The following is a 15,439-nucleotide window of genomic DNA, read 5'->3' as shown; positions in this document are numbered from 1 at the left end:
GGGAGACCAAGACGATGATGGTTAGACTCGGTTTCTAACGATTTAAAGGTAAGAGGTATAGAACTAAATGAGGCCACAACACTAGTTGCAAATCGAGGTTTGTGGCGACGTTTAGTAAATTGTCAGAGGCTTGCAGACTGAACGCTGAAAGGCATAACAGTCTATAATGATCATGTATGTATGTATGTATGTATGTATGTATGTATGTATGTTTATAAGTAATGGATTATCATCATCATTATCATCATTGTCATCATAATCATCATCATCATTATTATTATTATTATTATTATTATAGATTTTCTGCATCTACTGTTCAACTTTACTCCAAGGTGCAATATGCCTTATTTGGAACAAGAAACAACTGTAGAAAATATTTTTACTCAGAACAAAAATACTTGAAAGATAATATATTTTTCCTTTCATTTCAATGCAAAGCAGCTATTGTGTTTGGATTGAAAGACTTCAGGTATAGCTGAGAGATAGCCTGTATAGATAAGCAGCCATTTGTGTGTTTGAACTCTCCATCACCATTAACCCTTCCTGCCACTAGGGATTATTTTTTAACCTTTCTTTTTTTTCCCCTTGAGGTCAGAGTGAATAATTACATTGTCTGAACTGAGGAGAAGATCTCTATATATACACAACAGACACTAGAAGCATATCACTCAGTGAGTGTGGGACAGCATGATCTTTGTAATAATAGTGGGACTTCTAGTTATTTCTCTTCTCATTGCGTTTGATATTAGCAAACCCCGAGGATATCCACCAGGTAGGTCAATTAATACTGATCAGGTATCAAACATAGTGAACTGCAATTAGAAACAATACAATAGAGATGCATATAACATACCTAAATGTTTCACTGCAGATGGACAAATACTGTACTAATATTTTCAATCCAGTCTAATATACTAATATTGCATTTAATAATTTTGCAATATATTTGACTTTGGAAGCTGAAGATTTTAACATTTTATCATCATCATTTAGGTTCCAGCCTATTTTATTTATTAATTTACTTATTTATTTAATTTTATGGTATTATATTTTATTAATGAGGTACAGGTAAAGTTTGCTGTTTTGTACAGAATGGTTACAAAATGGTAACAAAGAGAAAATAGAAAACTAGGGAACAAAGTCATTAATTGCACAGTAAAAAGAATCAGCAAGCAAGCAGTATCATTAACATGTTATTTACAAAATTCTAGCTTCATTATTAATTAAGAATTCTAACTGTTCTGTAAGTGGAAGATTCTTATGCTTATTTAATGTTCTGTTCCACATATTAATGAATTTGTGAAGTATAGGTGGCCAAGAATTGGTAATTTTGTAACCTTCCTCTATATTGATGTTGCTGATCAGGTTTGTAGTTTCATAGTTGATATTACTTATCTGAGGAGACTGATTACCCAGGATAAAGCAGGGGTATATCAGTCGCCTTGATATAGTATACCGTAAAAGACACTGGATAATTCTGATAATGAATCTGTCAAAATGCCAATTAAGAGGCATTTTTAATGTTTTTTATTGTATCCTTGTTTTCAATTTCTTTGTCTTTTAACTATGGCTGATGATGTCCCTATATGAATGAAACATGTCCCATTTTATTAACAAAATGTTATTCTGAAAAGAATACAAATAATTATTGCATTATAAAGGTGGGATGTTTACTAAAATGTATCAGAACATTTGTTCAAGTGACAATACGGGTTAACAATGAAGTGTGTTCCTTGCAATGACTAAAAAGTACTAAAAATCTAAAAAAACAGTTTAACTTAGTAAAACATGTTAAAACAAATAAGCAAATTTTTTTTTACAGTTCTACACTTCTCTTCTTTTGAGGGTTACAATAGCTTTGTCGTCTGGTCTTTCGATGTACAATCCTTATCTGGAACTGGTGCTTCAACTCAAAGATCTATATATATAAAACTAGCAAGATACCCGTGCTTCGCTACGGTATTGTACTGAAATTTATAATTGAATGCTTATTGTTTTATATATAATCAGCCGAAATTCGCGATCTGACTGGTTATCTGGGAGAATCCGCCAAAATTCGCGATCTGACACGTTTTCTAATAGATTACGGCAAGTTTCCTCCCATTTTTCAATCTTTGTTTCCAGCAATCGATTTTGTACTTCCCGCGCTAGGTCCAGGTATTCCACCCGGTCAGTTGGGTCAATTGGACGGTTAATCTCATTCCTATCGTTTATTTCAAAGGTGTTTAAATTTTTATTTATATGCCAGGAGAGTCTACTGTAATCTAAGAACGTTCTCCGAAGAAAAAGGTGGCTCTTGAAAACGAACCCAGGAAAGATAAAAGATGATCGGTTTATGATCAGAATAAGTACATCGGAAATCTACAGCCTGTTTCCAGTCATTCGACAGGGTCAGGAATGGAATGAATAAAGCCCCCATCTGGCGGCGGCAATAGGAATTGTGCCGGCTGCCGAAGCCTGTCGCACTCCTTTGGGGCAATGGATAAAGAATGACAAATGAAATGAAACAATATTGGACAGTGTTGCTGGAATGAATGATGACAGGGAAAACTGGAGTATCCGGAGAAAACCCTGTCCCGCCTCCGTTTTGTCCAGCACGAATGTCTCATGGAGTGACCGGGATTTGAACCACATAACCCAGCTGTGAGAGGCAGACGCGCTGCCACCTAAGCAACGGAGGCTCCTTATAAGTACATTATAAACAGTAAAATCAACTATTCTCACCTCCTTTTACACCCCACTGCCGTTAAGTTTATTTACCCCCACCCCCCACACACAAAAATAACAGAAAGGCATGTTTCTTTATGTTTAAAGGAGATTCCAAGCACCAATGTTCACGTTTATTACCTTCAGTTTTGAGATATAATTATCCCCATAAAAATAATTCACTTTTTTCTATTCCTTTCACACCCCCCCCCCCAATTGAATTTTCCGGCAAAATCCTTGTTTCTTTAATAGTAAAGGATCTTCTAAATACCAATTATCATGACTCTAACTTCCTCAGTTTTTGATTTGTGTCACCTCATGAAAGGAATTCAACTCCTTTTCAAACCCGCCCACCAAGATGATCCCCCTCCCCCCCAAAAAAACGCGTTTTCTTTGTTTCTAAAGGAGATCCAAATACCAATTTTCACGTCTGTAACAACTTTAGTTTTTATTAGATGTAGGTATTCTCATACAATTAAGTCAATTAATTTTTCAATTCTTTCACCCCCCCCCCCCTTCATTGGATTTTTCGAGAATACGTGTTTCTTTACTTTAAAGCAGAATCCAAATATCAAATTTCACGTCTGTAACATCTTCATTTTTGAGATATCAGAAGCTTAATTAAAATAATGGCATTCAACCCATTATTCACCCTTTTACACCCCTCCTATTGGGATTTTCCGAAAACAAAAAATACATGTTTCTTTATTTTTGAAGGAGGTTTTAAATACCAATTTTTACATCTGTAAACTTTTCAAGTTTTAAGATGTAGATACACTCATTTTAAAAATTCACCCCCCTTTTCACCCCGCATATTTCGATTTTCCAAAAACGAAAAAAATACCTGTTTCTTTATTTTTAAAGTAGATCCCAAATACCAATTTTCAGGTCTGTAATATATTCAGGTTCTGAAATAAAAGTAGCCTCGTTAAAGGCATTCAACCTCTTTTTCACCCTTTTCCACCCTTCCTATCGGGATTTTCCGAAAACAAAAAAAAATGTTTCTTTATTTTTTTAAGGAGATTCTAAATACCATATTTTACATCTATAAACTTTAAAAGTTTTGAGATATAGATACATTCATTTTAAAAATTCACCCCCTTTTCACCCCCCGATTAATTGGATTTTCCAAAAAAAAAATACGGGTTTCTTTATTTTTAAAGGAGATCCAAAACACCAATTTTCAGGTCTGTAATATCTTCAGTTTCTGAGATATAAGTATCCTCATTAAATGCATTCAACCGATTTTTCACCCCTCTCCACCCCTCCTATTTGGATTTTCTGAAAACAAAAATATACGTGTTTCTTTATTTTTAATGAAGATTCTAAATACCAATTTTTACATCTGTAAACTTTCAAAGTTTTGAGATATAGATACACTCATTTTAAAAATTCACCCCCATTTTCCCCCTCCCATTAATTGGATTTTCCAAAAACAAAGAAATACGTGTTTCTTTATTTTTAAAAGAGATCAAAAGTACCAACTTTCAGGTCTGTAATATCTTCAGTTTCTGAGATATAAGTACCGGTATCCTGATTAAAGGCAGTCAACCCATTTTTCACCCTTTTTCACCCGTCCTATTGGGATTTTCTGAAAACAAAAAAAAATACATGTTTCCTTACTTTCAAAGAAGATTCTAAATACCAATTTTTACATTTGTAAACTTTTAAAGTTTTGAGATATAGATACACTCATTTTAAAATTTCACCCCCCTTTTCACCCCCTTAGCAACGGAATATCCAAAAATCCTCTCTTAGCGAGTACCTACATCTTAATATGAATGTATCCCCAAAATTTCATTTCATTATGCCCAGTAGTTTTGGCTCGGCGATGATGAATCAGTCAGTCAGTCAGTCAGGACAAGTTATCTATATATATAAAATATATTTTTTTGTTTTCAGAAAATCCCAATAGGAGGGGTGAAAAAGGGGTTGAATGCCTTTAATCAGGACACCGGTACTTATATATCAGAAACTGAAGATATTACAGACCTGAAATTTGGTACTTTTGATCTCTCTTAAAAATTAAGAAACACGTATTTTTTGTTTTTGGAAAATCCAATTAATGGGAGGGTGAAAAGGGGGGGGTGAATTTTTAAAATGAGCGTATCTATATCTCAAAACTTTGAAAGTTTACAGATGTAAAAATTGGTATTTAGAATCTTCATTAAAAATAAAGAAACACATATTTTTTTGCTTTTGCAAAATTCCAATAAGAGGGGTGAAAAGGGGTGAAAAAAGGGTTGAATGTCTTTAATGAGGATACTTATATCACAGAAACTGAAGATATTACAGACCTGAAAATTGGTGTTCGGGATCTCCTTTAAAAATAAAGAAACACGTATTTTTCCGTTTTTGGAAAATCCAATTAATGGGGGTGGTGGAAAGGGGGGGGGGGAATTTTTAAAATGAGTGTATCTATATCTCTAAACTTTTAGAGTTTACAGATGTAAAAATTGGTATTTAGAATCTCCTTTAAAAATAAAGAAACATCTATTTTTTGTTTTCGGAAAATCCCAATAGGAGGGGTGAAAGAGAGGTTGATTTCCTTTAATGAGGATACTTCAATCTCAGAACCTGAAGATATTACAGACCTGAAAATTGGTATTTGGGATCTCCTTTAAAAATAAAGAAACATTTTTTTTTTTGCTTTTGGAAAATCCAAATAGTAGGGGAGGGGGGTGAAAATGGGTTGGATTTTTAAAATGACTGTATATACATCTCAAAACTTTAAAAGTTTGCTCATGTGAAAATTGATATTTAGAATCTGCTTTAAAAATAAAGGAACACTTTTTTTTCTGTAAATCCCAATAGGAGGGGTTAAAAGGATGAATAATGGGTTGAATGCCTTTTTTTTTTTGCTAGGGGCTTTACGTCGCGCCGACACAGATAGGTCTTATGGCGACGATGGGATAGGAAAGGCCTAGGAGTTGGAAGGAAGCGGCCGTGGCCTTAATTAAGGTACAGCCCCAGCATTTGCCTGGTGTGAAAATGGGAAACCACGGAAAACCATTTTCAGGGCTGCCGATAGTGGGATTCGAACCTACTATTTCCCGGATGCAAGCTCACAGCCGCGCGCCTCTACGCGCACGGCCAACTCGCCCGGTTTGAATACCTTTAATGAGAATACATATATCTCAGAAACTGAAGATATTACAAAATTGAAAATTCGTATATGGGATCTCCTTTAAAAATAAAGAAACACGTATTTTTTTGTTTTTCGAAAATCCAATTAATGGCGGTTAAACAGGAGTGACAAATTGGGTGAATTTTTTGAAAGACTACATCTACAGAATATCTGAGAAACGTAGAATGTTACAAACGTAAAATGAGGCATTTGTAATCTCCTGTAAATGTAAAGAAACATTGGTGATTTGTTTTTGGAAACTCTTCTTAAGGGGAACTAAAAAGGGGGTGAAATTTTTAAATGAGAATTTATACAGTATATCTCAAAAAACTTAACATGTTACAGAAGTGAAAAATGGTATTTTTATCTGTATTAAAAATAGAGATTTTTTTTTTTTTTTTTTAGTTTTCGGAAATACCACTTGGATGGGGGGGGGGGGCTAAAAGTGCCTGAAAATGGTGTTGAATTCTTTTAATTAGGCTACTGTTATCTCAAAAATGAAGATGTTACAGACGTGAAATTTGATATTTGGAATCTGCTTTAAAAGTAATGAAACACCTATTCTCGGAAAATCCAATGAATTGGGGGGGGGGGAGGTGAAAGAATTTAAAATTAATTGACTTAATTGTATGAGAATACTTACATCTAATAAAAACTACAATTGTTAGGTCGTACAGACGTGAAAATTGGTATTTGGTTCTCCTTTAAAAACAGAGAAAGCCCGTTTGGGTGGGGGTGGGGGGGAATCATCTTGGGGGCGGGATTGAAACGGAATTGAATTTCATTTCATGAGGACACAAAAATCTAAAACTGAAGAAGTTAGAGTCGTGATACTTGGTATTTAGAAGATCCTTTACTATTAAAGAAACAAGTATTTTTTGCCGGAAATTTCACTTGGGGGTGGGGGTGAAAGGAAGTGAAAAGTAAGTGAAATATTTTTATGGGGATACTTATATCTCAAAACTGTCAGAACTGAAGGTAATAGACGTGAACATTGGTGTTTGGAATCTCCTTTAAACATAAAGGAACACGCCTTCTTTTAGTTTATTTTTTTTGGGGGGGGGGGGGTAAATAAACTTTAACGGCGGTGGGGTGTAAAAGGAGGTGAGACCAATTGATTTTACTCTTCATAATGTATTTATAAGGAGCCTCCGTTGCTCAGGCGGCAGCGCCCCGGCCTCTCACAGCTGGGTTCCGTGGTTCCAATCCCGGTCTCTCCATGTGACATTCGTACTGGACAAAACTGAGGCGGGACAGGTTTTTCTCCGGATACTCCGGTTTTCCCTCTCATCATTCATTCCAGCAACACTGTCAAATATAATTTCATTTCATTTGTAATTCATTAATCATTGCCCCAGAGGAGTGCGACAGGTTTCGGCAACCGGCACAATTCCTATTGTCGCCGCTAGATGGGGGCTTTATTCATTCCATTCCTGACCCTGTCGAGTGACTGGAAACAGGCTGTAGATTTTCAATGTACTTATTCTGATCATAACCGATCATTTTTAATCTTTCCTGGGTTCGTTTTCAACAGCCATCTTTTCCTTTGGAGAACGTTCTTAGATTACAGTAGATTCTCCTGGCATATAAATAAAAATTTAAACACATTTGAAATAAACGATAGAATGAGATTGGCCGTCCAATTGTTCACCTCTATAATAAGGTCAATAATGCATGGAAGTATGTCATTCGTATCGCCAGAAATCCCGCACACTTGCCAACGCGCGGCAATGGTGCTGGTCACATTCTCAACAATGACAATGGCAGCACATGTAATTTACCGCCAAGTAGCGGTCTTGCATCTTGCTGTGGGGTACAGAACATATAATAATAATAATAATAATAATAATAATAATAATAATAATAATAATAATAATAATGTTCTGGATCATCGTCAAATGTGCGGACCACGCTGGAAAAGGGTCCTGGACGGGTAATGACTAAGAATGCAGTCCGGCCCCGGGTTCAGTATCGCCAAGGCACCCAAGACGACACCACGCTGGATCTCCTGAAGGATTTGATACATATTAAAAATGCTTATAGGAAAAGATGGCAGAGATTTAGGGACCCAATTGACCGGGTGAAATACCTGGACCTAGCCCGGGAAGTACGAAATCGATTGCTGGAAAGAAAGATTGAAAAATGGGAGGAAACTTACCATAATCTATTAGAAAACAAATCAGATCGCGAATTTCGGCGGATGATATATAAAAAAATAAGCATTCAATTCTAAATTTCAGTATAATACCGTAGCGAAGCACGGGTATCTTGCTAGTGTATAGATAATTTTCATCTCCTCTGACAACATGATCAGTTTGCTCTATTTTCTGACATTTAATTACACTTTTTAATTCTCCATTTTCTATAGTTCTAGTAAGCACTTTTAAATTCTTCATCCTGTACCAGTAAAGTGTAAGAAAATAACTGAAGATGTCAAATTTTAATATTGATTGATGATTCATTTTACTGTAAATCTATAGCATTCATTTTATTTTATTAGTTTTAATGTGAATTGATTAGGAGGACAATACTTAGTGGTTGGAGAGCTATCAGTTTTATATTATCTTCATATTCTGGGTTTCACATTCACATTTCATATCAAATCAAATCAAAATCTCTTTATTTGCAAATGAGGTGTCTACCTTGGTGGCAAATGGTACACTAAAGTACATTATTGTCAAGCACTAAATTTTAAATTAACAAGAGAAGAAGAAAATTTTCCTAGAATACAATATTATACAATTTATGCTAACAAGTTTTTCTATTAAACACACAGCTCATCCTTAATAAATTTATATTGTTTACAAAATTCTACTTATACCGGTAATATCTCCTGTACTTACAAACATAGTCAACTCATATACAGTATGTGGAATTACTTCAAATAATACTATACAACTGGTATAAGATTAAAATTTACATTGCATTTATTTATGTATTTATTTTTTTTCCCATTTTGGAACCTAAGTAGCATAACGACTTGCTGCGTCTTAACCAGAGCCTCTTTTGCCACCATTTTTCAGAGTTCCTGAAGGGCCTTCACAGCTACCGTAGCAATCCCAGGGCCCTCGAAGTCCCCACTGTACTTCACCCCTACAGGCAGTCCTCTACTTCGGCTGTCCAAACTCCATAGACCAGCAGATGGAATTAATTTATTCACACACATTTTTTATTTGCAATAACCTGCACTGGTCAAATGCCCTCTAACATTTCATTTATTTTCTCTGTTGCTGTTTATTCTCTTCTTGAATATCTGTACAGATTTTGGAAAAGGATCAAACACTACCCCTGGTAAACTGTTCAACATATCAGCAAGTATGTAGGCAGGTTTGAGGTGATCAAGTGAGATGCTGACATCCTTACCCTTGGTGTTTAAGATGTAGTATTTTGGTGATATCTTTAGCACTACAGAAGATATGGGCCATCATACAGTTTCTGTAGAGCCGATTTAGCTCTGTCAACTCACATGAATATGCAGTTGGATTGTTGAAGATCCGTAAGAGCGAATGGTTTGGGTCTATTTCTGTGAAATTGTTTTACGGGTCTCAACTTGTTCACACTGTGGTGAAGTTGGTTAACAAATAAAATCAGATCTGAGTCTGGTTTTGTATGTTGTTCTGTGAAGGCAGCTTTATGCTACAGAGGATTTAGAGTCTTCTCTAACAGTGCAGTGCAGTCCTAAGAGGATAGTTGGTAGAATTTCAGTCCATCTTACTATGGAATGGGCTCAGATTGATCCCTTTAAAGTGCAATGGAATCATTCAACCTTTCCATTATTCTGAGGGTGGTAACTGGTTCTGCACCTCTACTTGAAAAAAAACATATTTAGGATTTATCTGTCCAAAATGGGGGGGTAGCTTAACCCTACAAGGATCAAGGTTTGGTTTTTACACAGAGGACTGGTAAAAGGGGGCTTCTGAGGCTCATTCTAAAAAAATATGTGGTAAACCTGAATTCTACTGACATAAATTGTGAAACAGTCTCAGAGGCTTCCCCTTGGTCCTTGTAAGGTTAACTCTCACCTTTTCAACATGTCCATTGGGGTTCACCATGGTCACGTTGTTACTGAAGTTCAGTGAATATATATATATATATATATATATATACTACAGCACTTTTAATTTATTTTATACTTCTATTAATCACACTCAAAACTACTATATATAATTATCTACTTAATTACAATGCCGAAGATATCAAAACTCAGTCACCATTCTTTCCCTCAAAGGAGTACACAAGCCAACACAATGTCAAAGAGTACAGTTATATGGTCCCCACACAAGCAATAATTAAAGTTTTTTATTTTTGAAAAGTAAACTTTTAAAATAATATTTTAGAAAGGTTCCTAATATTATATTTAAATATAAAATACTTCATTGGAAAGAGGAAAGATGATTCATAAACAGAAGCACATGGTAGGGATTAATTTAAAAATCTTTCAGAAAAAACCTGATTATAGCTAGAAAGTCTCCAGTATCCACGTTCCAAACACAACTAAAATGAGCAGTGTGGAAAGTGTTTAAATAAAATCACCACCCCCAATGCCACCACCACCACCACCATCAGCACCACCAACTCCATAACAATCAGCCTGTTTGGTGCTAAATTGATAAAAGTCTTTCTTCAGCCCTACTTTTAAAATTTTCAAAATTTATTTTATTGTGATAATCACCGCTTTTCAAACTTTGCCTCAAACATTAGCAGGACACTGGGTATAAATCCATGTCTATCACCAGCATGGATAGTTATAAATATTTGACCAGAGCTGTTATTCTTATGTACACCAAATTCATCATTGACTTGTTCAACTTGATGGTTAAATGGCTGGCCTTTGGTCCAGAGGGTTACATGTTTGGCACAACAAACAAATCACAATTCAATGAAAGTGTATCTTCCCCTTCTTACAACTGGTGGCTTCAGATTAGTCATTACCGGACGAGCTGGTCATGCAGTTAGAGGCCTGCAGCTGTGGAGATAGTGAGTTCGAATTCCACTGTCGGTAGTCCTGAAGATGGTTTTCCATGGTTTCCCATTTTCACACCACGCAAATGCTGGGGCTGTACCTTAATTAAGATCACAGCCGCTCCCATCCAACTCCTAGCCCTTTCCTATTCCATCGTCGCCATAAGACCTATCTATGTCGGTGCGATGTAAAGCCACTAGCAACAAAAAAAAAAAAAAAGAAAGATTAGTCATCACCTGTGTCTGCTCAAACTCAAACTCATCAGCTACATTTGGGAACAGATAAATACCAGACACTTCGGTAGACTGTCTGAGAAATGTTCCTAGGTAATTTAGTCCCGGGTTTATCACTTTCAGTATCTTTCCTACGAAGACCTTTTCCACACCTTGATCATACAAAAAACTTCTCTTTCATCCAGCTTCCTTCCTCTATTCCTTGTTCAGAATTGTTTGGTTCACTCACTTCCTTGTTCTTCATCACACATTGAAGAGTTGCTTTCTTCATCAGAAGTCAGATCTTCTACCGAAACACTTTTCCCAGGCAGTTTTTCAGTCTCTTCTACCTGCCTGGCAAATTACTAGTTCCTTTATCACCACCGTAATGCATTTCTTTGAGAAAACTTATCAGACTGTCATTAGTATCCAGGTTGCTAGAAGTATCTTCTACTTCTTCACAGCCTGGAAGTCTCTCCAAAATGCTCTTCCTGTTTAATGGATATATTCCAGATTTGTTGAACCCAGACATAATGTTCATTTCCATATTATCCTGCATATTGTGAAGAGACTTCTTTAGCAACCTTGGAAACATCTTGTCAAAAGGTTTGTTCCCTCCTCTGTTCAGTTTCCATGACTCCATCACTTGGTGCCAGGTAACATTCAGTGGTCTGAAGAGTGCCAAATCTAGAGGCTGAGTCATATGCATTGAATTTGCAGGCAGAAAAACTAAAGAAATGTCATTCTCCTTGCATAGTTTTATAACAGCAGGAGACAAATGAGAGCTTAGTTTATCTCCAACAACCACCTTCTTCCCAACCAAGTACCTACAGTATGGAATAATTATCTTCTCGAACCAGTCAATAAAGCAGCATCCATCTATCAGCCTGATTTGCTTTGGTTGTATCGAGGTCTGCGTGGCCCTCCTTCTGTCCATAAATCATACAGATGCTGAACCTTATAGATGACATAAGGTGGTAAAAGTGTCCTGTCGGCAGTTGCTGTGAACATCACGTATGTATTAGACTTGCTTTCATTCATCACTTGTTCAGGTTATTTTCACCCTCTCTTGAAGATCAGTTTGTGACGACCTGGATCATCAGCAAGATAATTGCCTCAGGAGTCTTTTCCAGTTCATCAAAATACTTTCTGATGTCTGCTGATGACACCTTTGCTCTGCCACATTTCACATTTTGACACATTCTTTGGGAAAGGCGACCGCTATGTCGAGACAGGAATGAGAAGACCCAGTCAATTCATGGCATATTGTCTCTGAATTTAGCAACGTTTGATCCTTCTCTGTCTAAATAATATTTAACAAAATATCAGAGATCAAAAGTATTCAGCGGGTAACCTCACTCACAACATGTTAGAATACACTCCACCAATTCCTCCTCAAAATCATGTGACAAACTTGTCTGTCCTCCTTTCTTCTTCATAGACACTATAGCTCCATCTGTGTTTGCAACATATCTTTGTAAAACAGATTTTGAAATTTTGATTTTCTCCGCTGCTGAACGTATTGACATACCACTTTTCATTTTCAAAACTGCCTTTTTCACTATTTCAGCATCCACAGGTAAATGAGTTTTTGAATGAGGGTCTCTCTTATAATTTCTCCCCATTGTCCCTATTCACCCCACTTTCAAGTTATATGGTACACGTCTCTATAAAGAATTAAATTATGCACAGTTTAGTCACAGGCAACTTCTAGAAACTTCAGAAGTAGTTCAAAGAATGTCACTGAATGTAATTATAATCCTAACACACCATCTGACCCTTTGAAATTTGCTCACCAACTTAAGTTTCCTGAACCAAATAAATGATGCCAGAACACCAGCTATCTTACAGGCTGACCACCCAAACAAACATTTGTTTTCGTTTAAACCCTTAGACTTTCTGGAAAGGTAAAGGTATGAAGAAAACGTAAATTTCCCATAAATGAAAAAAATTCTTTACTTGACACTTTGAAGAATAAATTATTATTTTTTCCTTCTTTTTTTTTTGTCCCTATTCACCCCATTTTACAGTATATCCAGTTCTACAACTACAGGAGAATATTCTGTGTGTATAAAATATAAACATATGAGTTCTTTTTTAACAGAAAAATTTACCCCATTAAAATTAACCAATTCCTATTCAAAAGTTACTAAGCAAAAACAGAAAAAACTGTCCCTATTCACCCCATTTTATGGTAGCTGTCTTTCTAGCATAGAAAGTATGATAAATGGCTGAACTTGAAGGGTGGTAGAAGGTCAAAGTTAGGCTTTCTTTCTGATTTAAGTTGGCTGGGTAGTAGTAGGTGATCCCACCAGCATTCAGATATTTTTTAGGAGTTAAAGGAATCTCTCTACTTTCTCTTACAAATTATTTCCAGATGTCTTCCTGTACAAGTAGATTGCATACCATGTATTTCTTATTTCACACAGTTATGTAGCCAAAAAGCAGAAACACATGTAGCCTAAATGAGAAGTTTGAATACTGATGCTAATTGTGACTCTCCTGTGTATGTTTTTTTCTGCATTTTCCTGACATCCCTCCCCCACCTCATTGCATACAAATGCTTTATTCCAAATCCTATGGCAGCTAATCCACTCCAAGGTCTAAATAAAGATCCCTCAGGAAGGCCTCTAAACACCGAACAGTAGACTGATGACCAGTAATATCTCCTCATATTTAACATGAATCTATAATGAGAACAAGTTTATTATGTCACAATTGTGAACATCTTCTCATCTTTCTTCTTTGTTTACTAATTATAACAGGTTGCTATGAAGCTTATACACATCAGTAGGTGTAATTGGGTTTTGGACTTCACTAATAGTGCTTCTCCAGATTTTACAGTCTTTAATGGTGACTGGCCTTTGGTTGTGGCATCATACGCAACCATTAACCCGGCTCAAGAGAGAGAGGGTCACCTTCCCGGTTCTCCACTTGAGTAATTCTTGCCTGGCGCATCCATGCTGTGGTGGTGGGCATCCTCCACATCAGTAGGCCGATGTGAAAGGATGGTTAAGTTCAGACAGGGACCCAGGCCCACGGGGTGTAAATTGGAACCCATACCCAGGGTTATGGGTGAAGACCTTAACGCATCTTTGGCAGAGAAAGAGACCTTCAGAATGGCAGAGATGGTGGATGAGGCAACCCATCCTCCCTGGGGATAATTAGAAGAGGACAGCACTGCTTTGTGGAGAAGAGGGATCTTCCAAGGTTAAGGGAGTAAACCCCAAAAGAAAATCCTCACCTGTGTTAGGCCAAGCAAGTCAACAGTTGAGTATGAATATACTGCTTTCAAACCTAAAACAAGCCTCGGATGGAAGAATAAATTAAATACCGGACATGACAGTTCTTCTCGTACCGTCCGAGTTTATGATGGCCAAAAGCCTGATGCTCATCGGAGATACTGGAAGACACAAAACCCTCCCAAGAAGGAGCAACTGAAAATTGGTACACTCAGCATCCTCACTCTCACCAACAAATGTGAAGAACTTGTGGATCTTATGGAGAGGAGTAAGCTCAGGATATTGGGGTTGAGTGAGACAAAATGGAAAGGATATGGGAAGAAGTCCTTGAGAAATGGATATATGCTGTACTGGAGTGGGAAAAATAATAAACCCAAAAATGGAGTTGGCTTCCTCCTTCATAAAGACATAGACACAAAGACAGATGTCAAATATGTGAGTGATAGGATCATCCAGATGAGACTGAGTGTTGGTAATGCACATCATACTCTTCTGCAAGTACAGTGGAACCTCGGATTGCGAGTAACTTGGTCTACGAGCGTTTTGCAAGACGAGCAAATATTTTAAATAAATTGTGACTTGATAAGCGAGTGAGGTTTCGCAATACGAGCGTCACATGTACGTACATTTCCACCTCCCCTGTGCCTTTGTTTTTCCCTCCCCCTGCCACTCTCTTTCCTGGGAAAGTGTGTGTAATCATTTCCCACGCTGGACTTCAGTTGGCGTGCCTCGCTCGCATAGTCAACACCGTACAAGTGTACATGTTTTGTTTCTGTCATCTGTGATATAACTGTTCTGCAACGATGGGCCCTGTGAACGAAAAGAAGGCTAAAAAGGAATTCGGTCGGAAGAAGGAGATGATTACAGTGGATGAATCTGTTCAATGACAATGCAATGTCACATTTTCGTGAAATCCTCAAAAAGAGGTAAAAGCAACAGTCATTGGACAGGTTCCTCGTTAAAGTTGCACGAAAAGAAAACACTTCCAATGAGCCAACCGATAGCAGTGATTCCGTTAGTGAAATTCGTGCTACACAGTAACTCTTCTCATATCATCTCTCGTCTCCCTCACACCAACAATGATTCTATTTTAAGGTGAAGAGCAGTTTAATTGTTTTACATTATATTTTGTTTTAGAAATGTTATGCGAATAAATGTTTTTGTGTTGTGGACGAATCATCCGAGTTTC

General features: G+C 36.8%; 1 protein-coding gene across 2 annotated transcripts in view; it reads left to right on the top strand.

Moving 5' to 3' along the window:
* Window positions 1–656: 656 nt before the first annotated feature.
* Window positions 657–15,439, top strand: part of LOC136874517 (methyl farnesoate epoxidase) — a 70,456-nt gene continuing 55,673 nt past the window's right edge. The window contains exon 1 of one of the 2 annotated variants that reach the window (XM_067148153.2): window positions 657–772. In XM_067148153.2, the coding sequence (XP_067004254.2) occupies window positions 688–772 (85 nt within the window). In that variant the 5' untranslated portion in view covers window positions 657–687. The remainder of the gene's footprint in view (window positions 773–15,439) is intronic. The other variant, XM_067148154.2, reaches the window with a different exon arrangement.

Source organism: Anabrus simplex, chromosome 5 (assembly GCF_040414725.1).
Source record: "Anabrus simplex isolate iqAnaSimp1 chromosome 5, ASM4041472v1, whole genome shotgun sequence".
NCBI classification, from domain to species: Eukaryota; Metazoa; Arthropoda; class Insecta; order Orthoptera; family Tettigoniidae; genus Anabrus; species Anabrus simplex.
This window is presented reverse-complemented; position numbering and strand designations above follow the sequence as displayed.